The sequence below is a fragment of the Scyliorhinus canicula genome, chromosome 10, assembly GCF_902713615.1.
Source record: "Scyliorhinus canicula chromosome 10, sScyCan1.1, whole genome shotgun sequence".
Lineage (NCBI taxonomy): Eukaryota > Metazoa > Chordata > Chondrichthyes > Carcharhiniformes > Scyliorhinidae > Scyliorhinus > Scyliorhinus canicula.
Window position 1 is genome coordinate 32,078,267 of NC_052155.1, and position 25,708 is coordinate 32,103,974.

General features: G+C 47.2%; 1 protein-coding gene across 10 annotated transcripts in view; it reads left to right on the forward strand.

The window, feature by feature from the left end:
• adgrb1a (adhesion G protein-coupled receptor B1a) overlaps positions 1 to 25,708 on the forward strand; it is an 846,604-nt gene that overhangs the window by 707,988 nt on the left and 112,908 nt on the right. For 8 of the 10 annotated variants that reach the window (XM_038808775.1, XM_038808774.1, XM_038808778.1 and 5 more), the window contains 3 exons: positions 14,290 to 14,356; positions 14,481 to 14,566; positions 24,427 to 24,525. In XM_038808775.1, coding sequence (XP_038664703.1) covers positions 14,290 to 14,356; positions 14,481 to 14,566; positions 24,427 to 24,525 — 252 coding nt within the window. The remainder of the gene's footprint in view (positions 1 to 14,289; positions 14,357 to 14,480; positions 14,567 to 24,426; positions 24,526 to 25,708) is intronic. The other 2 variants (XM_038808781.1, XM_038808784.1) reach the window with 1 other exon arrangement.

The window sequence follows — 25,708 nt, forward strand, 5'->3', positions numbered from 1 at the left end:
ACTCAACAACCCAAGTTTCTCTGGCATTGCTACTGGCTAAACGTCAACTACGCACAGCATTAGATTTGCTAAAACTACCCAAGACAAAATAAATTGCTGTGAAATAGCAGCAGGATCAAGACATACAGCAGGAGAAGAGGCAAAATATTTTTCTCCAGGGTCAAGACGTTCTGGCAAGGAACTGTACCACAAGTGGAAAGTCGATACCTGCCACCATTTTAGCACAGACAGGGCCTGTCTCCTACACTGTACAAACCTGAAACAATATAATGTGGAGGAGACATGCGCTCAATACTCAATCTTCTAGAGAGAGACCTGACAAGAATTCAAATCAAGATGTGGTAAGAGCCGACCTGGACCTTCTCAAGAACCTGGCAATAATCAAACCAATTGAGGAAAGCAGCACCTCAGTTGAGAATCAGACACTGAGCCAACCTCTGAACATTACGTCGACACTGGTTAATACAACCACGAATGACGTCCAAACCAAGCCAAAGACACCAGAGGTTTCAGCAAGCACTAAAAGACAGATTCCTGAGGTTCATCAGGGGCAGCACAGTAGCATAGTGGTTATCACAGTTGCTTCACAGCTCCAGGGTTCCAGGTTCGATTCCCGGCTGGGTCACTGTCTGTGCGGAGTCTGCACGTTCTCCCTGTGTGTGCGTGGGTTTCATCTGGGTGCTCTGGTTTCCTCCCACAGTCCAAAGATATGCTGGTTAGGTGAGTTGGCCATACTAAATTGCCCTTATGTGTCCAGAAAATGTTAAGTGGGGGTTACTGGGTTACGGGGAAGGGTAGATACGTGGGCTTCAGTAGGGTGCTCTTTGTAAGGGCCGGTGCAGACTCGATGGGCCAAATGGCCTCCTGCACTGTAAATTCTATGATTCTATGAACCAAACAGAGAACGATGACCTTCGAAGCATCTGACAGATTGATTGTTAATGTTATACTGTTCATTGTGTCAGGGACCTTTAATTTAAAGGGGGAGGAAAATGTTCCTATTCATGGCATTCCTAATGTTTCCTCACTAGCGGCCTTGCAGTGGAACAAGGGCAATTTAAAAGACCGATCACGTGAGGTCATCAGCCGGTTGCGTGAGCAAACGGACAGTGTCGCATAACAACCTGCAGCGTTAACATCTTCCAATAAAGCTCTTGTTTGTTTGAACCTCTGAGGCCTGCAGGCTCACTTTTAAAAACAGCCCATACACTACTTTGTAACTTCTACATTTATTCTGCATTTACTTATATCAAAAGTCAGCATCTGAAGGTAGATTCTGATGCAGAATTACCTGGCACGGGATGGTGATCTCAAAAGCAGCTGTCATGTTGGCACATCCTGCCTCAGATAATTGTGGTGGTTAACAGCCTGGGGGCAAGGTTTCAGCCATCTATTTACCACTGACGAAGATCCTGGCAGTCAGCCACTCTGTTTGTCTGCTCTCTCTCACCATTCTCTCAGCAGTGATGACAGAAACAGACTGGATTTGCTGAGAGCAAAGTGGAGGGGCTACTGGAAGTCATCTCTCCTATCGTCAAAGAAAATCTGCCCTGAAAAATTAGCTCCCTGTGACAGCAATATCTTATGGCACACCACGGGAGTCGAGTGAATTTGGAATTATATTTTAATGGTCCTTGTTTGGATTTAATAGATTGAAAAGGATTTGGAAGGGTTAGATTATCAAATGGAGTGTAACTGCCTTGAAACCTTTTTTGTCTTTTTCCTCAGTCATGTTTGTTTTGTGTATATACCTGTCTAAATATCAAAGATAAGTCATTGGATGTAAATCCACATGTGATCCTCTGTGCACCCGATAAGATGCTGATTAATGCGGGATGTTTTGTTTTGTTCACCCATTATGGAGGTATTTCTTTTAAGTATCCAAGCTTATACAGAAACATAGAAACAGAGAAAATAGAAGCAGTTTCGGTCCCTCGAACTTGCTCCACCAATGATTATGATCATGGTTGATCCTCAAGTTCAATATCCTGATCCTGCCTCCCCCCCCCACCATATCCCTTGATCCCTTTAGCCCAAGAGCTATACCGAATTCCTTCTTGAAATTACACAATGTTTTGACATTAATTACTTTCTGTGGCACGTTGGTGCAGTGTTAGCACTGCTGCCTCACAATGCTGAGGACCTGGGTTCAATCCCGGCCCAAGATCACTGTCCAGGTGGAGTTTGCAATTTCTCCCCGTGTTTGTGTGGGTCCCACCCCCACAACACACAGATTTACAGGCTAGGTGGATAGGCCATGCTAAATTGCTCTCAATTGGAAAAAAAAAGAATTGGGTACTTTGAATTTATATTAAAAGCCTACTTTCTGTGGTAGGGAATTCCACAGATTCACCACTCTCTGGGTGAAGAAATTTCCCCTCACCTCAGTCCGAAATGGTTTACCCCTTATCCGCAAACTATGACCCATAGATCTGGACTCTCCCATCATCGGGAACATTCTTTCTGAATCTACGAGATCCCCTCTGAGTCTTCCAAACTCCAATGAATATAATCCTAACTGACTTAGTCTCTCCTCAAATGACAGTCTCACCGTCCCAGGAATCAGCCTGGTAAACCTTCACTGCACTCCCTCCATAGCAAGAACATCCTTCCTCAGATAATGACACCAAAACTGGTCAAAATACTCTAAGTGTGGCTCACCAATGGCCTATACAATTGCAGTAATATGTATATTTTCCTCAGTAGCCAAAGCCAGGAATGCTGAGCTTCCGACCTATCCATCTCCATTTATGTGGTTAATTATTTGTTTGTGATCCTTTCTGGATCTTAATGTTCCTAGCTTTATAAATATGGGGAGGCTTGATGGACAATTAGCTTGTCCTTGCCTGTCATTTTGCGTGCCAGGGCAGATCAAGGGTTCTTCTCCATTCTTATGAAAAGTTTAATCCACATATTTCTCTTTTTAAATACAACAGGATATATTTCTGGTAATTCTAGTTTTGTTTCCAAAATTTTATTTCTTTCCAAGCAGCACTGCGCTGACTGGTTCCCATTACCTACCTGATTAGCTACATCTTCAGAAATCTCTGAATTGTCAAACACAACTCCCCTTTCACAGAGCCATGTTGACTTCGACCATGTCATTGAATGATAAAGCAAACTCGATGGGCCGAATGACCTACTTCTGCTCCTGAGTCTTTTGATCTTATGACCTTACACAATGATTTTCTAAAGGGATTGTTAAGACTTCCTCGATAATGGAATCCAGCATTTTCCTGATGACTCACATCAGATTGGTGCAGACAGTATATTACAAACTTTGACACGTCTTTTCTCTATGCTTTGAAATTAGCTAATGAAAATTGATATTAAAATGAATGCATTTGGAACAAGAGTTCCAAAGTGCTGCACATAAAGTGAATCAGCAGTGTAAAACTCAGTACAAAGAATAATATGCCTAACCCTGCTAGAAATACCGATAATTCAGTTCTTTAAATACATTTGTCCAATAATCAGAGTTGGAGAGCTTTGTTTTTGTCTTTGCCTGTAAAATGGATGTGTTGATTTGGCATGGGACATAAGGACTTTGTTGCAGGATTTAATGAATTCCTGTATGAAGAAGATTATTAGTCCCTTCTTAACCTATCTACCCTCAGTAACAATTGAAATCCTCCATCAGACGATCCAATTATTTCTTGAATGAGGCAGGGTTTTCACTTCCACCACACTAATTGTAAGTCAGTTATACATGTTGATCACTGTAAGTGTGAAGAAGACCTTTTATTATCTTGAACGTGTGTTCTTTTGCCAGAACCACACATTTTGTTTGAAATAATGGCAGGCAATTTTCTTAGAAATGCTCTCACTCCACTGCAGTAATATTGCCGGAGGCCTGGCGGAAACCATAACAAAGTTACCCTTCACTTATCTCTTGCCTATTCCCAGGCTTTACCCTGGACCCTCACTGCTTTTTTAAAAAATATTTTATGGGATGTGGTTAGGCCAGCATTTATTGCCCATCCCTTTAATGATAAATACTAGCCTTTCATTAGGAACATCACTAAACACTTTTGCGTTCAGAGTATCATTTCAAATGGATTGGTGGGGTATGATCTGTTGTTTTCTAGGCTGTTGTCAACTTGTTAATTGTCAGGTTTGCTCCTGATAACTAGTTCCATTTTTATGGCACTAGTGGAAGACTAACAGTTTCGAAGTTGCGTGAGCCCATTTGAAAAACGGACACCATTTCATCTGATTTCCATTTCTAGGGTTTCCACAGTATTCATTCCTATTGCCATCACCCCCTAACAAAACTCCCCCCTGGTCAGTCAGGAGTAAATACCATCTGATTCTCGGGTCCTGGGGGGCCGTTCGCCAACTAGTGCATGCGCACTGGCCGTCATCCCCGCGCCTGCCCCAACGCCAAATGGTGCAGGGATCCAGGAGCCGGCACGGAAGAAAAGAGGTCGGTAGCTAGAAATGAAATGAAATGAAAATTGCTTATTGTCACGAGTAGGCTTCAATGAAGTTACTGTGAAAAGCCCCTAGTCGCCACATTCCGGCGCCTGTTCGGGGAGGCTGGTACGGGAATTGAACCGTGCTGCTGGCCTGCTTGGTCTGCTTTAAAAGCCAGCGATTTAGTCCAGTGTGCTAAACCAGCCCCTAGAGGACAGTCCACTAAACGGTGGGCCCCGATTGCGGGCCAGCCCACTACGGAGGGTCTCCCCGGGGTTGGACGCCTCCTGCCCCCCTCCCCCCACAGGCCGCACCCGGACCCTTCAAACCCGAGTTCCCGCCAGCCCAGAGCATGTTAGAAAGGTGCTGGCGGGACTCGGATTCTTTTGGATGGCCACTCGGCCCATCCGGGCCGGAGAATCGCAGCGCCGCTGGAGGATCGCTGCTACGGCCGTTTGCAGCAATTTTCCGTGCGGCCCGGCGCCATTCGCGTGCGGCTTTATTCACAGGGGTGGGAGAATTACGTCCCGGCGTCGGGGCAGCATGGCGTGATTCGCGCGCGCTGCGGCGATTCTCCCACCCGGTGGGGGGTCGGAGAATCCCATCCTTTATTTACTGCCAGCCAGCCAGTCTTCAATCCATACTAACATGTCACCCAAGGCCGTGAGATTTTATTTTCTGCCAAGAGCTTTGAGGTGGCACCTTATCAAATGCCTTATGGCATTCCAAGTACAGTACATCTACAGACTCACCTCTATCCATAGTGCATGTAACTCCAAACTCCATCAAAGAATTCTCGCAAATTTTATCAACATTATTTCCCAATCACAAAACTATGCTGACTCTTAACATAGACACATAGAAAATAAAAGCAGGATTACCTTGGTTTTTTTTAAGTGCCCAGCTATAACCTCCTTAATGAACGATTCAGTATCGATAAGACACAAATCAGGAATGTGATGGAATACTCTACTTGCCTGGATGAATGCAGCTCCAACAACAATCAAGAATCTCAACACCATCCAGGATTAAAGCAAATTACTGTAGATACAACATTGAGGGCCGAAGGGCCTGTTCTGTGCTGTACTGTTCTATGTTCTATATGTTCTATGCTGGAATCTGAAACCAAAAGGGAAAATGCTGGAAAATCTCAGCAGGTCTGGCAACATCTATAAGGAGAGAAAAGAGCTAACGTTTCGAGTCCAGATGACACCTCATCAAAGCTCCATCTAGGATAAAGCAGTTTGCTTTATTGGCGACCCAGCTACCACCTTAATTGTTTCCTCCCTCCCCACTGACGCATGGTGGCAGCAATGTGTACCATCTCTACACAATGGATTGCATCAACTCACCAAGGCTCTTTTGGCAGCACCTTAGAGTCATATACCACCAGTCCAAACAAACACCTAACTATTCTAATCCCATTTTCAAGCACTTGTCCCACACCCTTGTATGCTTTGGGATCGCAAGTGCACATCTAAATACTTCTTAATTGTTATAAGGGGACTACCCTTTCAGACAGCAAGTTCCAAACTCCCACCACCCTCTGGATAAAAAGGTTTTTCCTTACATCCCCTCTCAACCTCCTGCCCCTTACCTTCCATATATGGTCCCTTGGCATTAATCCCTCCACCAAAGGGAAAGGTTTCTTCCTGTCTACTCTATCAATGCCCCTCATAATTTTATACATCTCAATCATGTCCCTCCCTCAGTCTCCTCTGCTCCAAGGAAAACAATCTAAGCCAATCCACTCCCTCTTCATAACTAAAACTCTCCAGTCTAGGCAATATCCTGGTAAATCTCCTCTGCACCCTTTCCAGTGCTATCACATCCCTCCTACAACGTGGATTCCAGAAAACACAAAACACTTTGGCTGTGGCCTAACCAAAATTCTATACAGTCCCAGCATAACCTTCCTGCTCTTGAACTCTATGCCTCGGCTAATAAAGGCAGTATGCCATCTTAACCACTGTATCCACCTACTCTGCCACCTTAAGGGACCAGTGTACATGAACACCAAGGTCCCTTGGATCCTTGGTGCTTCACAGGGCCCTGCCGTTTATCACACATGATTCCCAGATAAGAAGATAAGAACATATGAAATAGGAACAGGAGTAGACCACATGGCACATTGAGCCTGCTCCGTCATTCAATATGATCATGGTTGATCTTGGGTTTCAACATCCATTTTACTGTCTATTCCCCATATACCTTGAGTAATTGAGACACTGAAAATCTGTTTATCTCAGCCTTAAATATATTCAGCAGTGGAGCATCCACAACCTCTGTGGTAGAAAATTCCAACGATTCGCAATGCCATGACTGAAAAAATTTCCTCCTGTCTCAGTCCTGAATAATTGTCCCCTCACTGTGACATTATGCCCCATGTTCTAGATTCTCCACCAAGGAGAAACAGCCTCTCCGTTTCTACCCTCTTAACTCCCTTAAGAATCGTTTTGCTGCAATTATACAGGGCCTTGTTTTAGCCATACCTGGAATATTATGTGTAGTTTTAGTCTCCTTATCTGAGGAAGGATGTTCGTACTCTAGAGGGAGTGCAGCGAAAGTTTATCAGACTGATTCCTAGGATGGTGAAAATGGCGTATGAGGAGAGGTTGTATTAATTAGGCTGTATTCGCTGGAGTTCAGAAGAATGTGGGGGGGATCTTATTGAAACCTATAAAATTCTAACAGGACTAGACAGGGTAGACGCCGGGTGGATGTTCCCGATGGTGGGTTTGTCCAGAACCAGATATCACAGTCTGAGGATACAGGGTAGACCATTTAGGACCGAGATGAGGAGAAATTTCTTCACCCAGAGAGTGATCAACCTGTAGAATTTGTTACCACAGGATGTAGCTAAGGCCAAAACATTGTATGTGTTCAAGAAACAGTTAGATATAGAATTTATTGCGAAGGAGATCAAAGGATATGGGGGGAAAGCGGGATTTGATTATTGAGTTGGATGATCATCCATGATCATAATTAAAGGTGGAGCAGGCTCAAAGGGCTGAATGCTCTTTCAGCCCTTTGAAAGAGCTGAAAGGGTCTTTCAAGCTCCCTTTGAAGGGAGCTCCTCCTGCTCCTGTTTTCCTCCTGCTCCATTTTTCTATGTTTATATGGTTCTTGAAGCTTAGGAACCACAGATTGAATCCATTGCTACATGCACTTTCATTGGGACATTTACTGAGTTTGCATGACTGAACCTTCAAAAAAAATAATGAAGGCATTATTTTTCTGTTTCTGTTGTGCATCCTTATGAGACGGACACGGCTATTGGTTTTTTTCATGACCGTCTGGTAACTAAGGTTTTATTGTTCTCTCATGAAAGTAGTGACTCTTGTTTCCATGGGTACCAGCTTCAGGATACATTACCAAAATTAATATTCTCTAGGTGCATCATGGTATGCTTAACATTCAGATTGTTTAAATAACCTTAACGTGTGGTGTAACCGATCAGGGTGCCTCTATTAAAATATTTTTCCCTCTCTCTCATTTGCTGCCCTGAACATTTCATTTTCCACAAAATTGACACTGAGATGCGGCAAAGCTGGAGTAGGAAGGGAGGCTCAGGAAGGCATATTGGCTCCGATACTCCTTCTCTGCGTGTAGGCGTTGCCATTGAGTGCTGGAACGCTTTATAAATTTGAGAAGGAGCGTCAACAGCAATTTAGCTTCCCGAGCCCCACTTCCTACTCCAGTTTTGTCATATGACCATGTTAATTTTGTGGAAAATGGGGAATATATGCTTCGAAGCAGCAAATGAGAGAGAAAAAACACTTCAATAGTAGCATCTTTGGTGGTTACAACACATGTAAGGTTATCTATGCAATTTTAAGCGTAGCACTGTGGCTGTCTACGAAAAGGGCTCCTGTGTGCATATGATTGGATTGCATAAGTTTACTTTAGTGGCTTCCATGCACATAGGTTAAATATCAATTTGCACTTTAATTGCTCAAAACACTGTTAAAAAGACTCCAGTGGGGGAAAATGGACAAATGGTAATGAATTCAAATTTCCATCACAATTGACTTCCTTATTCTTTATATTCAACTAGAGGGTGGACTGTGTTTTCAAATCTCTGTAATTTATTTATTTACTGCTGCACTAAATGCTGTTTAAAATCTCTCTGAGCTTCTTCAACAAATAGGGCTTAATGCATCATTCTTCTTATAGACATATGGCTGTTGTTGAGTAATGAGTTTCTTTATCATACTTGACCTTAGAGTTACTTTGCTCACCTGCACTTAATTAATAAACAAACATTATTAATGAACAGTGCTCCCCATTAATCTTTGTTTAAAAAAAAATCAAACTGCTAATGAGTATTGCAGTGAGCAGATACAATTACTGGAGAAAAAGGGCACACTTTGACTTCACTTTGTCAAGTGGAAAGCCTACAAATGGTGTTGTCATAGAATTATTACATTAGCCACTCGTGGCTTTCCCAGATTGTAAGCTGTTCCCGTCTTCTCAATTTTACCAGTTTTCATTCCTCCTGATACTTGATTGGGTCTTGCTAACCCTCTCTTATCTTCCCATGTAACCACTCTTCATGTGTGAATCTAGAAAGTGAGGCTTTGGTTTTCCATTGTTGGTCAATTGCCATTGCAACAGGAACCAAGTGGCTTGCACTGCAAAATTGGGGGAATCTTCCGTCCTTTCAGAAATCTTCCCACTTTGTGCTTGAAGAAGACTCTCGCACTATGGAGCAAATGAACCAGTCTTTATGTTTTCATTTGAGGAGTAGACTGAGTTGTACTCCCCTCTGTGGCTTCTCCTGAGGCCCCTGCTAACTGAAGTTATTCCGGCCACTGCATTCATATGAGCAGGAAAATTCCCAAGAGACGAAGTATAAAAGCTCAGGAGACCCTAAATCCAAAAGAGGTTTCATTTGATAACAAAAGTAAAGGCCACAACTCAGCTTACAGCTCCACGGTCCCACATGGGACTACTGTTCTAGCCAGTACCAGTCAGGCTGGCTTTTATCAGTTGATTTCCATGAGCCCAAGCCGCCGCCAACTAGCGGGGATGCTCGTACTCCATGAGCCCCATGAGGAGATCAGTTGTGGTGTCCCCATATTCTCCGGCGCCGGATTTCGGGCGGGGGCGGGGATCATGCCACGCTTGTCGGAGACCGTTGGCAGCGGCCGCCCTGCCAATTCTCCGGCCCCGATGTGCCAAGCGGCCGTCCATTTCTGGCCAGTCCCGCCGGCGTAGGTTAGACATTGTCCCACACGGCGGGACCTGGCAGGTAAGTCGGCTGGTATGGTCCTCAGGGTCTGGGGGGGTGGGGGGGGGCCATGGTGGCCTGGCCCACGATAGGGGGCCACCGATCTGCGGGCAGGCCTGCGCCGTGGGGACACTCCTTCCTTCCGCATCGGCCCCTGTAGGGCTCCTCCATGGCCTCCGCGGAGAAGACAATCCCCTGCACATGTGCCAGAATACACCGGCCTGTCTGCACATGTGCGGAGCCACGCTGGCGGTTCTGCACATGCGCGAGATCACACCGGCCCTTCGGCGAATGCGCTTTCTCGCGCAGTCTCTTTGCCGCTGGCTGGCGTGGCGCCAACACCTCTGGCCTCCTCCTAGCCCCCCCGAAGTGCGGAGAATTCTGCACTTTCGGGGCTGTTGACCCTTGGTGGTTCCCGCTGATTTTCCCGCTGGCATGGGGACTTGGTCTCCGCACAGGAGAATCCCGCCTCAGATGTTCCATCGTGCTGGCAGGAATCACTGCTGGTTTACAAAAATGGAATACAATCGCAATGACCACGCCGTGGGCTTGGACGTGAGTATAGCCCCCGTATGGTTAGGAACATTGCAGGGCCCCGGTTGGCACTGCCAGGGATAGGGCCAGGGGGCAGGGCCTGCAGGGAACCCCATGGGTGGGTTCTCACCCTGTGGGGATGCCATTGATGTTCGATAGGGGAGGGAGGATTCCCAGTGATGATGTTTTGTGGGGGGGGGAAACAGGGGAAGGAGGGGGGATCCTGATGTCAGTGGAGGGAGGGGTTGGGCTGTGTCTTAACTTTCAGATTGGGTTGCCCTTTAAAAAAGATGCCCCGGGCAGCATGGTGGCGTCGAGGTTTGATCCCTGCTTTGGGTCACTGTCCATATGGGCATTCTCCCTGTGTTTGCGTGGGTTTTGTCTTCACAACCAAAAGATGTGCAGGGTAGGTGGATTGGCCATGCTAAATTGCCCTTAATTGGAAAAAAATGAATTGGGTTCTCTAAATTAAAAAATAAAGATGCCCTGATCCCTGTGGGGCCAGGCTTGCCAGTGTCTTTAATGCCGGCCCCTCAAGAACGACGGCGCAAAACACGTCCCCGCTGCTTCTTTTTTGACAAAGTGTCAGAAGATCTGGAGGGAAAGTCTCCCTGTCTCTGGTTTTCATTCAGAACCTGACACTTTGCCATTTTTTGGGAAACCTCTGCCCAATAATTCTGCCGTTACCTGCGAGTCTAGTTTATAAGGTGTATCTGTATTCTGAGTTCTCTTTTGTTATTTTTGTGTCTGTAGAATTATTTACTTTTTAAAACATTTCTCCATAGTTTAATTTAATAGCTTCTCATTCATTTCCTGATTTTTGTTTAACTTTTGTCGAATCCTTTTATATTCTCTTTTGTCGCCCTCTCTGTTTTCTATGTGCGTAGTGTGTGCCTTTTTCTTGATTCATTCGTCTTGTATCATTATAGGTTACATTTTTTTTGTGATGTATTTCTCCTGGTCTCTATCATCATTTAAATGTTTCTCATTGCAGTTCTATTTCACTGTCAGCAAGTTCTTCTGGTTTATTTTTTCTCATTTCTTTCTTATCCCGTTAACATTAGATTACCCTTCAGCGTTAAATGCAGATGTGATTTGTTGCCTTTGGTACAGGTCATGGAATAATGAGGATACATACACCTTAAGTTACACCTGTTTTCAGGTGTTAGAAAGATCATAGTTAGGGGGTGAAATTCTCCCAACAGGAGACAAAGAGCGCGATTCTCCGCTCCCCACGCCGGGTGGGAGAATCGTGGGAGAGTCGGGCGACTCATTTCATGCCCCCCTGGCGTCCCCTGCGATTCTCCAAACCCCCACTCGGAAGAATCGGCGTTCGCCGTTTTTCACGGCGACCGGTGATTCTCCGGCCCGGATGGGCCGAGCGGCCTGCCGTTCGCGACCGTTTGACGACGGCGGCAACCACACCTGGTCGCTGCCGTCGTGAACATGGGCGCCAAAGGCCCGTTTGAAGCTTGTGGGGGGCGGAGAGGGGAGTGAGCACCACGGCCGTGCTCAGGAGGGGACTGGCCCGCGATCGGTGCCCACCGATCGTCGGGCCGGCGTCTCAAAGCGACGCACTCTTTCCCCTCCGCCGCCCCGCAAGATCAAGCCGCCACGTCTTGTGGGGCAACAGAGGGGAAGACGGCCACTGCGCATGTGCGGGTTTGAGCCGTCAGCCGTCGTGACGTCAGCCGCGCATGCGCGGGTTGGAGCCGGCCAACCTGCGCATGCGCGGCTGACGTCACATAGGCGCCGCCGTCGCGTCATTCTCGGCGAGCCGTGTTGACGCAAGCATCAAGGCCCGGCGGCCGAGAATAACGGAGCGCCGCTCCTAGCCCCCCGGGTGGGGGTGAATACGGTGAGAGGAGCGGCCTCCGAGGCCGTCGTGAAACTTAGCCGAGTTCACGACGGCCTTCCCGTTTTTTCCCGGGAGCGGAGAATTCCTCCCAAAGTGCCGACGCCAGAGTGAAAACCGGAGTGTTTCCCTCCGGCGTTGGAGGCCTCTCCTCGCCCCCTATTCTCCAACCCCCAGGGGGCTAGGAGTGGCGCCGCGTCAATTACGCGCGCCGGGCCTTGGTGCCGTGTCAAAGCGGCACCGCATAAATGACGTGGCCGGCGGTGCTTAAATGACGTCACCCGCGCATGCGCAGGTTGGCCGGTGCCAACGCGTGCATGTGCGGTTGCCGTCCTCACCGCGGGTGCCCCACAAGACATGGAGGATTGATCTTGCGGGGCGGCGGAGGAAAAGCGTGCGTCCTTTAGAGACGCCGGCCCGCTGATCGGTGGGCACTGTCCGCGGGCCAGACCCCTACTGAGCACCCCCCTGATGCACGATCCTTCCTCCCCCACCCCACAGGCCGCACACGCAGCGTTTGCGTGCTCTTCACGCCGGCAGCGACCAGGTGTGGTTGGTGCCACGTGAACCCGTCGGATTGGGTAGGCCGCTCGGCCATCCGGGCCAGAGAATCGCCGCTCGACTGTTAGAAACGGCGAGCGACGATTCTCCGAGCGGCCTGTCGTGAAACGCGGCATGCCGTTTTGGGGGGGGTGGGAGAATGGCGTGCGGGTGCCAGGGCGGCGTGACGGGAATTGCCCGGCACTCCCGCGATTATCCCACCCGGCGTGGGGGTCGGAGAATCGCGCCCAGGGTTTATTCTTGAATTTCCAGATTTTGCAAGCTGTGTCAATCTTATGAAAGATCGAAAAGTAGGCGACAGTTTTAGATAGAACATCTGGGGCAAAATTCTCCGACCCCCACAGGGTCGGAGAATCGCCTGGGGCCGCCGAAAATCCCGCCCCCGCCGTGGCAGAGATTCTCCGCCACCCGGGAAGTGGCGGTGGCGGGAATCTCGCCACTCCGATCGGAGAGGCCCCTGCGGTGATTCTCCGGCCCGGATGGGCCGAAGTCCCGCCGCTGGGAGGCCTCTCCCGCCGCCGAGGTTTGAACCACCTCTGGAATGGCGGGATCAGCGGCGCGAGCGGGCCCCGGACTCCTGGGGGGGGGCAGGGGCCGATCGAACCCCGGGGGGTGCCCCCACGGTGGCCTGGCCCGCGATTGGGGCCCTCCGCTCAGACTCTGGGCCAGTGCCCTGGGTGCACTATTTCTCCTCCGCGGCCGCCACGGCCTTCGCCATGGCGGAAGCGGAAGAGAACCCCACATCGCGCATGCGCCGGCAGTGACGTCAGCGGCCAGCTGCCGCTGACGTCACTGCTGGCGCATGCGCCGACCGGGCGAAAGCTTTTCGGCCAGCCCCGCTGCTAGGGGCGCCGTTTTTTTGCGCCAGTCTTCTGGTGCAAACCGCTCCGGCGCGGGGCTGGCCCCCAAAGGTGGGGAGAATTCCCCACCTTTGGGGAGGCCCAACCCCTGAGTGGTTGGCGCTACTCCCCTACGCCGGCACCCTCCGTCACGCCGGGTAGGGGAGAACGCCGCCTCTGGATCGGGCAGGCTTGGAGAGCCGAAGGGCCTGTAATTTTTCTTTGTTCTTTGTTATGTTGGTTGTTTTTTGCTAGTTTTCAAAGTTGGCCAATATTTATATTTATTCTGTACAGCATGATTAGCTAACTTTGGCCCTCAGCTGCAGAAGCTGTCTGTCTTCTGCAGTCTGAAATGAGTTGTCAACATTTGCTCAGTTAAAAACTGGACCGGGGAAGATGGCCAAAAGCTGGGAATTTGGTTCCAAATATGAAGTTTGCCTTGCTGTTGATGCAAGTCAATTGTGTGTCTAAAGATGTGCAGATTAGGTGGGGTTACAGGGAGATAGGGCTAGGGTGGGGGAGTGGACCTAGGTAGGGCTCTCTTTCAGAGGGTTGGTGCAGACTTGATGGGCCAAATGGCCTCTTTCTGCACTGTAGGGATTCTATGGATTCTAATTGGAAAGCTTTATGATGAATAACTCTGTATCATGAGTTACTAAAATAAGTGCAGATTTAAAAATATAATTATATTTAACGTGACAGATGTCTGCTCTACATTTTTTTTAAAATTCTGGACATCTTGTATAAAGTCCAGGATGTCTAGTCATAAGCAGGTGCATGACAACCTTGCATGCTTCAGAACTTAGCATATCCTAAATCTAACCCCATACCTTCATATTGTTTCCTTGCAGTTGCTGGCTTTCCTTGGAAGGTGGACTTCTCTACGCCTTTGTGGGACCTGCAGCCGTTGTTGTTTTGGTATCAAGTTTCCAATCTCATTTCAATCTCAGTAGTAAAGTAATAAAACAAAAAGTTGCATTTTGGAGCTCTGGCTGGTGACCGTAAAAAGATATTTTATGTTTGTACATTTTTATTTCAACAGGTGAACATGGTTATTGGCATTCTGGTATTTAACAAACTTGTATCCAAAGATGGAATAACAGATAAGAAACTGAAGGAACGGGCAGGGTATGATTATAAATACATCATCTCGCATTATATTACCCTTGAAAGATACTCGCCATATTTCCTTGATTAGAAACAAGCAATGCTGTTGTTTTTATTCCTGCAATATAACCTTAATAAGCTTGCTCATAGTAACCTTGGAAGTGTTAAATTATTCATGATTGTCATATTCAGACATCATCAAACCATTGACGTAGCATAATGTTCACACTGATGCCATGCTTAGTCACCATATATTTTCCACAATGCTTCATTTTACTTCATAATTGGGTCACAATTCTCTGGTGTGTTTGTAAGGGATGTTTGAATTTGAAGCAAAAGCATCATTTTTATTGGCCGACAATGCATTGCCTTGCTTAGCTAATAGGCACCGTTGCCCTAGAATGACCATACAAGGTTGGGACATAAAGACAAATTAAGGTGCACAGACCCTATAAGCGCAAATTCCAAATTGAAGTACCTAATAATTTAGTGAATTTTGAAGCTCGCAGCACAAAATTGGGCTATTTCATTTGATCAAATATTGATGCCCGGTAACATTTCAATAAAGTATTAGTGCAATTTATTTTAAGATTTTCTTTCGTTCCCCCTCCCAAAAGCTTTGGCGTGTGCTGGTGTGCCGTTCCATGAACTTTGGCTTTCAATGCCTCATCTCATATTTTGGCCTATGCAGCGTGTATTGCCAAGGTGCGCAAACATGTGAAGCACTTCAGGCAAGATTCCGAACTCACCTGACAAATAGGTACACTCACAGGGATGTGAACAATCAGGATAATACTGATGGCTGTTTTTTAGCTTCTGGAGATTGTTAGAAAATTCTGTCAGTCACCACTACTCTAGCTGAGATTAGCTAATTGAGTAGAGACCATGATCACACCAAGTCTTATGTGATTCAGTTCCACACTGATCGGTGTATTTATTTTGGGCATCCAAATATCAGAATATTTATCTTTGGGAAAAGTGCACTTTATATTTTTGCGCAACTTAAGCCGAGGATTTGGCATGGTGTATGGGCACGGTGGGTAGCACTGCTGCCGCACAGCGCCAGGGACCTGGATTCGATTCCTACCTCAGATGACTGTCTGTGTGACGTTTGCACTTTCTTCCCGTGTCTACATGGCTTTCCCCCGGGTAGTTCGGTTTCCTCCCACAGTCCAAAGCTGTGCAGGCTAGGTGAATTAGCCATGATGAAATTGCCACTTAGTGTTCAAGGATCTACAGTTTAGGTGGGGTTTCAGGGATAGGGCAGTGGGCCTAAGTCGGGTGGTCTTTCAGTGGGCCAATGCAGACTCGATGGGCAGAAGGACCTTCGCACTGAAGGGAATCTATGATCTATGATTTTCCATCAATATCTATTTTAACAAATTCTGCAAATACATGTGGTTAATTTTTAAAATAATTTCAGAAAGGCACTTTGCTTTAGCAGTGAGTTAGTGATTTAACCATCAATGAGACAATGCAACATGTGCCTAGCCTCCCTAATCTCTTGTAATTTCCATGGCGATAACGGAATAGTGTTAAGTAAGTGTAAACTATTAATGTTTATGCATTCAAGCTGTCGAAAACGAAATTTGTTCTTCCAAACTGATTTCCATTTGTGGTGAGAGTTGCGGACTTCAAATATCCGAGCCTTGCATTTGAATCCAAGGCCTTAATGGTGAAAAGAACTGTCTTCTTCCACAGCAACAGTCGGCACACTGTTGCTTAGCAACCTACTTTCTCACAGTCGATAGAAACAAAATGGGGGCTGTGAGAACAAAAAAGATTTATCAGTAAAATATTGTTTGTTATTGGAAAGAGTGGAACAATAAAGATTTACATGTTTTACCAAAGAGATTGATGCTGGAGACTTTGAAGCAAATGCAGGGAATATTTATAAAAATATGTAATACCATCTAGATGGAGTTCTGTCAAGGTTGAGAATGCAGATTGTCCACTCCTTCACATTTCTTGCCTACTTTCTTCAACGCTTTGCGTGACACTTCGTTGTCTTATGTGTAATGGGAGTCTTGACTCTGCAGTCCAGCAACCAATGCAATAAAGTTGTCTGATGACACTGTGCATGCATGTTAAGAGGAGACTGCACAAAGGATTTTTCAGTTATTGGCTGGAAAGCAGTTTGACCTGAAAGTCAAACTTCACAACAGTCAATTTGTCGCCAATGTAAATATTTATTTTGCATTTAACAACATGAGCAAAGAATGTTCCAATTAATGTCGAGGGATGCCTGTGAGAGGGATTGGACCATAAATGGCCCCAAAATCGCAGGGCACATTAAAAAGGGGGTGGCCAGGGTTCCACCCACTCCCTTGACCTGTGCACCTGAAAAGAATGGACATTTTCAGGAAAGGGCCTGGAACAATAAACTGGAGCAATAAACTGCAATGTACGGGGTTTGGGGGGATGTGGATTGGTGGGTCTAAGCTTATGAGCCAGTGCAGAGTTGTTCCTCCGTTGTGCTATGCCACCATAAAATGTTTAAACTTTGTATTTAAATCTGTATGCTAATTTTGGGGATCTGTACAGGGTGGGAACAGAGGAGGATGGGGATCAGAAATAAGCCCTGTCAACTCTAATTAAAGGAGACTGACTGGAGATTTCCCACATTGATTGGGGGGGGGGGGGGTGTAGTGCGGGGGTCCATGCATGCTAAGCAGGCCTTCTCTGCTTAATTGAGTATGAGAGCACCCTCCCCAGTGGCACACCAGCCCCCCTCCCCCCACAGTGATAAATTGGCTGCAGGAACTATCTTTTACTTCAACTCTTTTTTTAAAATTGGTGGGAGGACACTTTCATGTTGAAACACGCTCTCTGCTCCTTACCCTCTCTGTTACTCACCCTCTCTGTTACTTATTTTCCCATTGTCGGCTGTTACTCCTCTCGAGCTGGAAGGCCTCTGATTGGCCCTGAAGCTTTGAAGTCCGCCCTGCTGCCCTTAATTGGACTGGGAATTTATGTCGATGGCAATAATTGGGTTGCCTCGATGAACACCCTAGCGAGTGATTATTTCCTCCCGGGGACGGGTTCAGGACCTGGAACTAGTCCTGAAATTTGTTTCCTGACCCCATAGGGAACATCCAGATCAATAAGTTACCAGCAGCAGGCATGTAAGTCAGAGGTGATTATTAGCTGTTTAATTGTGCACTGCTGGACCCTTTTAATTCCCATGCCTTCTTCAAATACTGCATTGCACTTTCATGCCCAAAAGCAATAAAGTTGCAGTCGGGTTAAAATTTAAAGTCCCCCTCACTCTCTGGATGCTTTCACAGGCAAGGGGAGGAGGTCACCATGTAATCAATTGGAAGGGTGTGGAATGGAAGTCCTGCCGCCTATCTGCCTCCTTCCAATTGAGTCGAGGTAGGGAAGGTTTGCCCGGTATTGGGAATGAGAGGGTGAGAGGGAGCCCTTGCAGAATCAGTCCATCTTTTCCATTGCCTCCAATACCACCCTCCCCTCGCTGCCCCCCAACATCTTGCTGGCAACCCTCTCCTTGTGACCCCATTCCACGAACACATACTTGTATCCAATGATCCATTGTTGAACCCTCCTGCAGGTCTTGCTGTATTAATGGCAATGGCCGTTGCTTGCAGCGACGCTGTTAGTACTGCAGACCTCCCCTCGTCTGATTGGCCATGAGCAGTTGAGTATCATCGGGCCTTCCGGAGAAAAGCTGTGCGGGCTTTCAACGGTTCATCAACTGGTCAACGAGACTCCCGTTGGCCACATTAAATACTAGCCCAGAATTAGTGGACAAGAGCAGAAATTACTTAATAAGCCCTAAGTTGTGATGGATCACAGATTCAGCCCTCAACTCAAAGGCTGTGATTTTCTGGCACCCCCACGGGGGATAGGTTTCGGCAAGTGAGCCAAAACTCCACTGATTTTTAGCAGGACCAAATGGTTCTGGCAGCAGGCAGGGTCATAAAATCCCACCCAAAGTTAATGAAGGGGAAGTTATTCTCTGCGAGAGAGAGAGGAGACCTAGTCTTGGAAGGCCCAAGGATTCCTTGTGGTGCTTGAAAACAGAATTCTCCCTATTCCTCTCACTTAAGGAATCCTCAATAAAGTTAAGTGTATATACTTACTATACCCACGTCTCGTCATTCTGGTGTCTCCCATCAGGTTTTTCTGTCAGGGTTGGCGCTCTGTAACCTTTGTATGTAAAGTAGGACCCTGCCCAACTGGGTCAAACAGCTCTTCCACATCTGATCTAAGATCTGTTAGGATGATGGAAGGGCAGAAATGCATTGGCAATGAGGTACCTTCACCCCATTAACAGTTTTAGTACTCCAGAGACAGGTGCTTGGTGGGTTGTTGATCTATATTTCCCTTCATACTTGAATACATCTCAAGTACCCTGCTTTAATGCTAACCACTTTTGCTGTGATTGACAGTTTCTCATCAAAAACAGCTAAGTGCTTTCACTTCCTCCCTTTAACAGCAGAAAGCACATGTGACCTGTCATTCCTGTGGTAGGGGAGGGGATGCCCGTCATTTGGGAGAAAGGGGTAGTGAGGAGGAGCAGGATTTACACTATGGGGGGGAAAGAGGGTCACCACCGGACCTCTATATCGGGCCGCCTGCTCAAAATGCTCAACATATTCTCTGCCTCTGCTAATATAGGCAAGTATTCCATATGCCTTCTTCACCACCTTATCCACCTGTCCTGCTGTCTTCAGAGACTTATGAAATGAAAATGAAAATCGCTTATTGTCACGAGTAGGCTTCAATGAAGTTACTGTGAAAAGCCCCTAGTCGCCACATTCCGGTGCCTGTCCGGGGAGGCTGGTATGGGAATCGAACCGTGCTGCTGGCCTGCTTGGTCTGCTTTAAAAGCTAGCGATTTAGCTCAGTAAGCTAAACCAACCCCTGGATATGCATGCGAAGGTTCCTCTGATCCTCCATACTTCCTAGGGTCCTACCGTTCATTGTATATTTCCTTGCCTTGTTATTCGTCCCAAAATGCATTATCTCACACTTTTTAGGTTTAAGATCCATTTGCCACTGTTCTGAGCCTCTAACTAGACCCTCTACACCATCCTTCTAATCTAAGGCTTTCCTCATTATTTATTGTACCAAGGGCAGCATGGTGACACAGTGGTTAGTTCTGCTGCCTCATGGCACCGAGGTCCCAGGTTCGATCCTGGCTCTGGGTCACTGTCCGTGTGGAGATTGCACATTCTCCCCGTGTTTGCGTGGGTTCCGCCCCCACAACCCAAAGATGTGCAGGGTAGGTGGATTGGTCACACTAAAATTGCCCCTTGTTTAGGAAAAATGAATTGGGTACTCAAAAGTTGAGTTAAAAAATTATTTATTGTGCCACCAATCTGAAATGAAATGAAATGAAAATCGCTTATTTTCACAAGTCGGCTTCAAATGAAGTTACTGTGAAAGGCCCCCAGTCGTCACATTCCAGCGCCTGTCTGGGGAGGCTGGTATGGGAATTGAACCGTGCTGCTGGCCTGCCTTGGTCTGCTTTAAAAGCCAGCGATTTAGCCTTGTGCTAAACCAGCCCCAATCTGCAAACTTGCTGATAATACTTCCTAGATTCACATCCAGATTATTAATGTTCATGATTTTAAATGTTTGGTGGGCTTCTCTGGCCTCCCTGCGGTGAGTTTCTCTCTGACGGGAGGCAACGTCTCATGGCCCAGCAGCGGGATCTTCTGGTCCCACCACAATAAATGGATTTCCCATTGCTTCTACCCCACCCTGCTGGGAAACATGTGGTGGTGGGCTGCCTTCGGCAGGACCAGTAAATCCCACTGGCATAAAGAGCTGGAAGATCTCACCCACTATATCAAATCTCTGCTTCGCCATCTCTGCTGTCGGGCCAACGGCCGCAGCTTCAGCCTCTACCTGTAATCCTTCATCCCTGGAGACAAGTCGAGGAAACCTCTTCCATACCTTCTCCAAAATCTGCATCCCCTTTCCCAAGAGTCGTGCCCATAATAAATTAATTAATCTATCCCGGGCCAAAATAGTGTCTTGTATAAGTTCAGCATAACTTCCTAGCTTGTGGACTCAATAGGCTGAATTTTACGGGGTGCTGTAATTGCTTTAATGCGAGACTTCAGCCCGTATCTTGGCAGCTAGTCCCACCAAAGTGAGCTGCTAGCCAATCATATAGTATCTGATTTACTGGCAGCTCAAGGGGCTCTGGTGTGCCAGGTGACAGTGCTGATCACCTTTGGGACCAGGGTAATTCCAGAGTAATGCCATTGCCAGGTTGGATGGGGGTGAGGGGGCCTAGGTTTGAGAGGTGTGGGGTGGGTTGAAGGACAAAGTTTGACCCTGGAGGAAGTTTTTTTGTTGTTCGTGCATGGGATGTGGGCACTGCTGACTGGGCCAACATTAAATGCCCATCCCTGAGGGCATTTAAGAGTCAACCACATTTTTGTGGGTCTGGAGATTGTGGATCTGGAGTCACGTGTACGCCAGACCAGGTAAGGATGACACATTTCCTTGCCTAAAGTATATGGGCGGGATTCTCCCCTACCCGGCAGGGCGGGCCGTACCGGCGCCAAGGAGTGACGTGAACTACTTCGGCGTCGGGCCACCTGGAAGGTGCAGAATCCTCCGCACCTGCAGGGGCTAGGCCGGCCGGCACGAGTTGGCGCATGCGCAGGAGTGCCAGGTTATGCTGGCGTCATCCCAGCACGTGCGCAGGGGGGTTCTTCTCCGTGCCGGCCATGGTGGAGGTTGACAGCAGCCGGCACGGAGTGAAAGAGTGCCCCCAGGGCACAGGCCCACCCGTGGATTGTTGGGCCCTGATCGCGGGCCAGGCCACTGTGGTGGCAGCCCCTGGGGCGAGATCCCCCCGCGCACCCCCGAGGACTCCACAGAGCCAGGTCCTGCCGGTATGGACCTAGTTTGATTAACGCTGGCGGCACCAGCCGAAAAGGGGCGGCCACTTGGCCCATCGCGGGCCGGAGAATCGTCAGGGGGGGGGGGGGGGGGCTGCCAACGGCTCTCAACCGGCGCGGCGCGATTCCTGCCCCGCCAAAGCCACGGCGCCGGAGAATACGGCAGCTGCCGGCGGGGCGGGCTTCACGCCGATCGACCCCCCCCCCCCCCCCCCCCCCCCCCCGGCGATTCTGGTCAATCTTGCCCCATTAGTGAACCAGACGGGTTTTTACGACAATCAACAATGGTTTCATATTTTAATTCCAGATTTTTGCTTTTTAAAACAAATTCAAATTTCACCATCTGCCATGACAGGATTCGAACCCGGATTCCCAAAGCATGACTATGGGTCTGTGGATTATTGGTCATGGGCTCATCTCTCCCATGGGTTCAGGGAACATGCAAAGGAGGGTTTATTGAGGCCCCAGGTTATGTTGTCTGCCTGACACCACCCACACAACCACACTTCCCCTCTTTCTCGCTCCCCCACCGTAAAATTGAAGACCTGGATGGCCCACTGCTGGATTTTAAAAGCCCCCTGCCCCACAAAAGTATGTGTGGGGGTGGCGGTAGGACATTGTAAAACCCTTGAGAAGGTGGTGGTAAGCTGCCTTCTTGAACTGCTGCAGTCCATGTGGTGTAGGTACACCCACAGTGCTGTTAGGTAGGAGTTCCAGGAATTTTGACCCAGAAACGATGAAGCAATATGTAATACGTTATCAAATGCTTCTTGGAAGGCCCAAATGCACTGCATCAACTGCACTGCTCTGCTCTCATCCACTCATCAGAAAACGCAATCTCGTTAGTCAAACAGGATTTAAAAATTTGTGCTGAATCTGCATAATTCATCAATGTTTGTCCGAGTGACTTTAATTTTCTCCTGTATTAAAACTAGACTTTAGCTGATAGAACTTGAGCTGATTGCTCTACTTAGCAACATTTCTACTAACTGGGTGGCCTGCAAACATCTATTGAAACCATGATTAACATTTCTTCTGGAACTTAATTCCATCAAATAATGGATGGCTTTGATTTTTGACTATTTAGATGTCCAATGTATTGAAGACTAAAATGCATTCTCACATTAAGCAAAATTGAGACCATTGAACAACAGAAAGAATAGCAAGGATAGTGATAGCATTATTTTTTAAAAATAAATTTAGAGTACCAATTATTCTTTTTCCAATTCAGGGGCAATTTAGCGTGGGCAATCCACCTATCCTGCACATCTTTATGTTGTGGGGGTGAAACCCATGCAGCCATTGGGAGAATGTACAAACTCCACACGGACAGTGACCCAGAGCCGGGATTCGAACCCGGGTCCTCAGCGCCGCAGTCCCAGTGCTTACCACTGCCGCCTGGTGGTTGCATTCTTATGTGCACTGTTTATACCTCCTGAGAAATTATGTTTGATTCCTTTAGGCAAAATAACATAGAATTGAAAAAGACTTGGGGCACGATTTAATGCCCACCTTGCGCCTGACCAGGTTGTGTGACGAGGTCAGTGAATCTCTCGAGAGGCCTCTTGCCATTCTCGATGCTTCATCCGAACGTTGCGAGACGTTGCTATCTAGATCTCGCCCAGCTCATTTAAATATGCTGCGCTGTATTCCCCCGCGGTCCGGAAACCAACAATTTCGCCAGCGAGGGCTGGACCAGGCACTGTTTAGTACTGTTCTACACAAATGTAGAACACGTCTAATGGAACCTGGGGATCTCCCAGGCCTTTGGAGACCCCTGCGTGTTAGGCAAAAGCAGGGCGGCCCCCTAGCTCTCCCTCTGGCACCCGGGCACCTTGGCACTGCTGTCCTGGTGTGTGGCACTGCCAAGGGTCTGGGCCTGAGGGGGGCATGCCAGTGAAAGGGGGAATTAAGGGGGGTATGAAGGGTGGGGGAGTTTAAGCTGGGGGTCCTGAAAAGGGTGGGGGGGGTGAAATGGACTGAAAAGAAGAGGCCCTCAGTGACCCCTTAGCAGGGATCCTCACTTGGAGGGGTGTGGGGTAATGCTTATGTATCCGGAGAGTGACATTGCCCGTGGGTGTGGGGACCCTCAAGCTCAGTTCGAGATCAGGCCACCGTTTCAAAATGGTGACCCAATCTCTGAGCAGTCGGCCTCACTGGCGAATTTAGCTCCCCAGTGTTGAAATTATTTCTCACTGTGGGCTGGATGGGGGAGAAAGTTCCCAAGGCCGAAAATGACTAAGTGTGGTTGAATAGCAATATGGATCTCCCCCAAAAAAGCATGCAGAAGTCACCCAAAATGACACTTAGGGCTGGATTCCTTGGCCACGGAGGCAGAAGTGCCTTCACCAGAAACCCTTTTATTAACAAAATCAACAGCAGTACGACCTTGTGCACTCAGCTTGCTATCTACTCTGGGAACGCAGAGGATCTGATACTCCCTGTTATATACAAAGAGGAGGCTCCCTGATTAGCCCACTAATCAGGGAACTCATATTCCAATTGGCCAATCTCAAAGGCCTGGTCTCAGTCATTACAGAATCCAAAAAAAAATTTTTAACCAAAAAATAGGTTCATGCCAAGGCAAATAAAAGGATGCTATCTTACATTTCTTTGATTTTTAAAAAATTGACAAATTTAAAAGTCGCATTAGCCTCCTGACGCGGTCATCTACTTTCAATGACTTAACATATACTAATTCACTAATTGGAAAAGAAAATCTCAACACTTGAGAAAGATATAAAATTGAAATGTGGGAATGGTTTCACTTCAAAACTTCATTGCGCTGCCAGTGAACCCTTGCTTCCCTTCAAGGAAATATGGGATATTGCTTGTTATTTTAAGTGGATTTCTTTACTTGTGTGTGTGTGTGTGTCTTTAAAATACTGACAAAATGAACAATCTTACCAAGTTTTATTTTTCTGAATGAATATTATTTGTCTCTGATTTTTGTGTTAAAGTTCAATTTTTGTTTCAGTCTTTTAATTTTAATTGCAGTCAGATGACAGTTCCCCTTTACGGTATGACGCTCAAATGTTCCAAGTGTGGAGTTATATCTTCAGCTGAAGTATCGGCTACAGTCACCAGTAACGCCATGTTAGTTCTTGTAATTTCAATACTTGTTTTTATTTTTGTCTTCTGAAGGCCATACCAACAGTTGATCACAGGTGTGCTAAGCAGATTGCATTCATGGGTGGCAAATTTTAAAAAGAAACCCCTTGTGCCGAAAGTGAAATTGTGACCACTTTTAACAGCGACAGGGCTCCTGCTTTTGCCGCTGTTGCAATTGAATGGTTTAAATTTTCCGCAGTCTTAATAGCCTCGAGCTACTGAACAGGTCAGAACTCCGGCCAGCTATCTGTTCTTCCTCCCATTGTGGGAGCAATCTCTAAATTTCTATTCCAATCTCCCGATTAACATGGGACCAAATGGGCTCACTGCCTTGGATTGAAGAAACTTTAGCTCTGTTCCAAGCGGAAGTGGTTTGAAATGTACTTTTACTATTTTTTTTTAAGTGGGCAGTGGTCAGAGCCCCTTCCCAGTGGTAACCCATGCAATACTGTGCTGTCAACTCCTGTTAATCCAAATGGAATCATCGCTTTGCCCATTTCCAGATAATTGCATGACGTGCTTCCAAACACTTTTGGATTATTGTGCCAATCCATTTCCACTCCACATGCACCTTATTAACATACTGTTAGCCGTGGAATTTTTGTTTAGAGGGGCTACTAGATATAATGAGTGGCCTGCTGCCCCCCCCCCCTCCCCCCCCCCCCCTCCCCCCCCCCCCCCCCCAGCCTACCAACTGGAAAACAAAAAGAAATTTCACTGCTGAGGCTTAGAGCAGGCAGCCGCAGTGCTTGCAAAATGTACAACAACAACTTGCATTTTAGGGTACCCTACAATGTAGGAAGATTTCCAATGGTGCTTGTTTGATGTTTTTATTGGAAGAAATTGCAGCTACCCTGTATTGAATGTTGCACGAGCAGTCTGACAAAACCGAGACGGTGAAGACGCTGAGAGAAGTGGCTGTGAGATAAAGCTGGGTGTCAGGGTATATGTAGAGCTTGAGTTGTTTCCTTGGATGAAGTTGCCGAGGATCAGCACACATTTGCCCCGGGCACTAACCTCTTGCAGAAGGTCATTCACATGGTGAACATACTTGAATGCTGCAGGAACGTGGAATGTGGAGCTTCGGTATAAACGCTGCGATTCTCAATCATTTTTCTTCAATGGGAAATTAACGACATTTGCAATTGTGATAGTACAACTTTTTAAA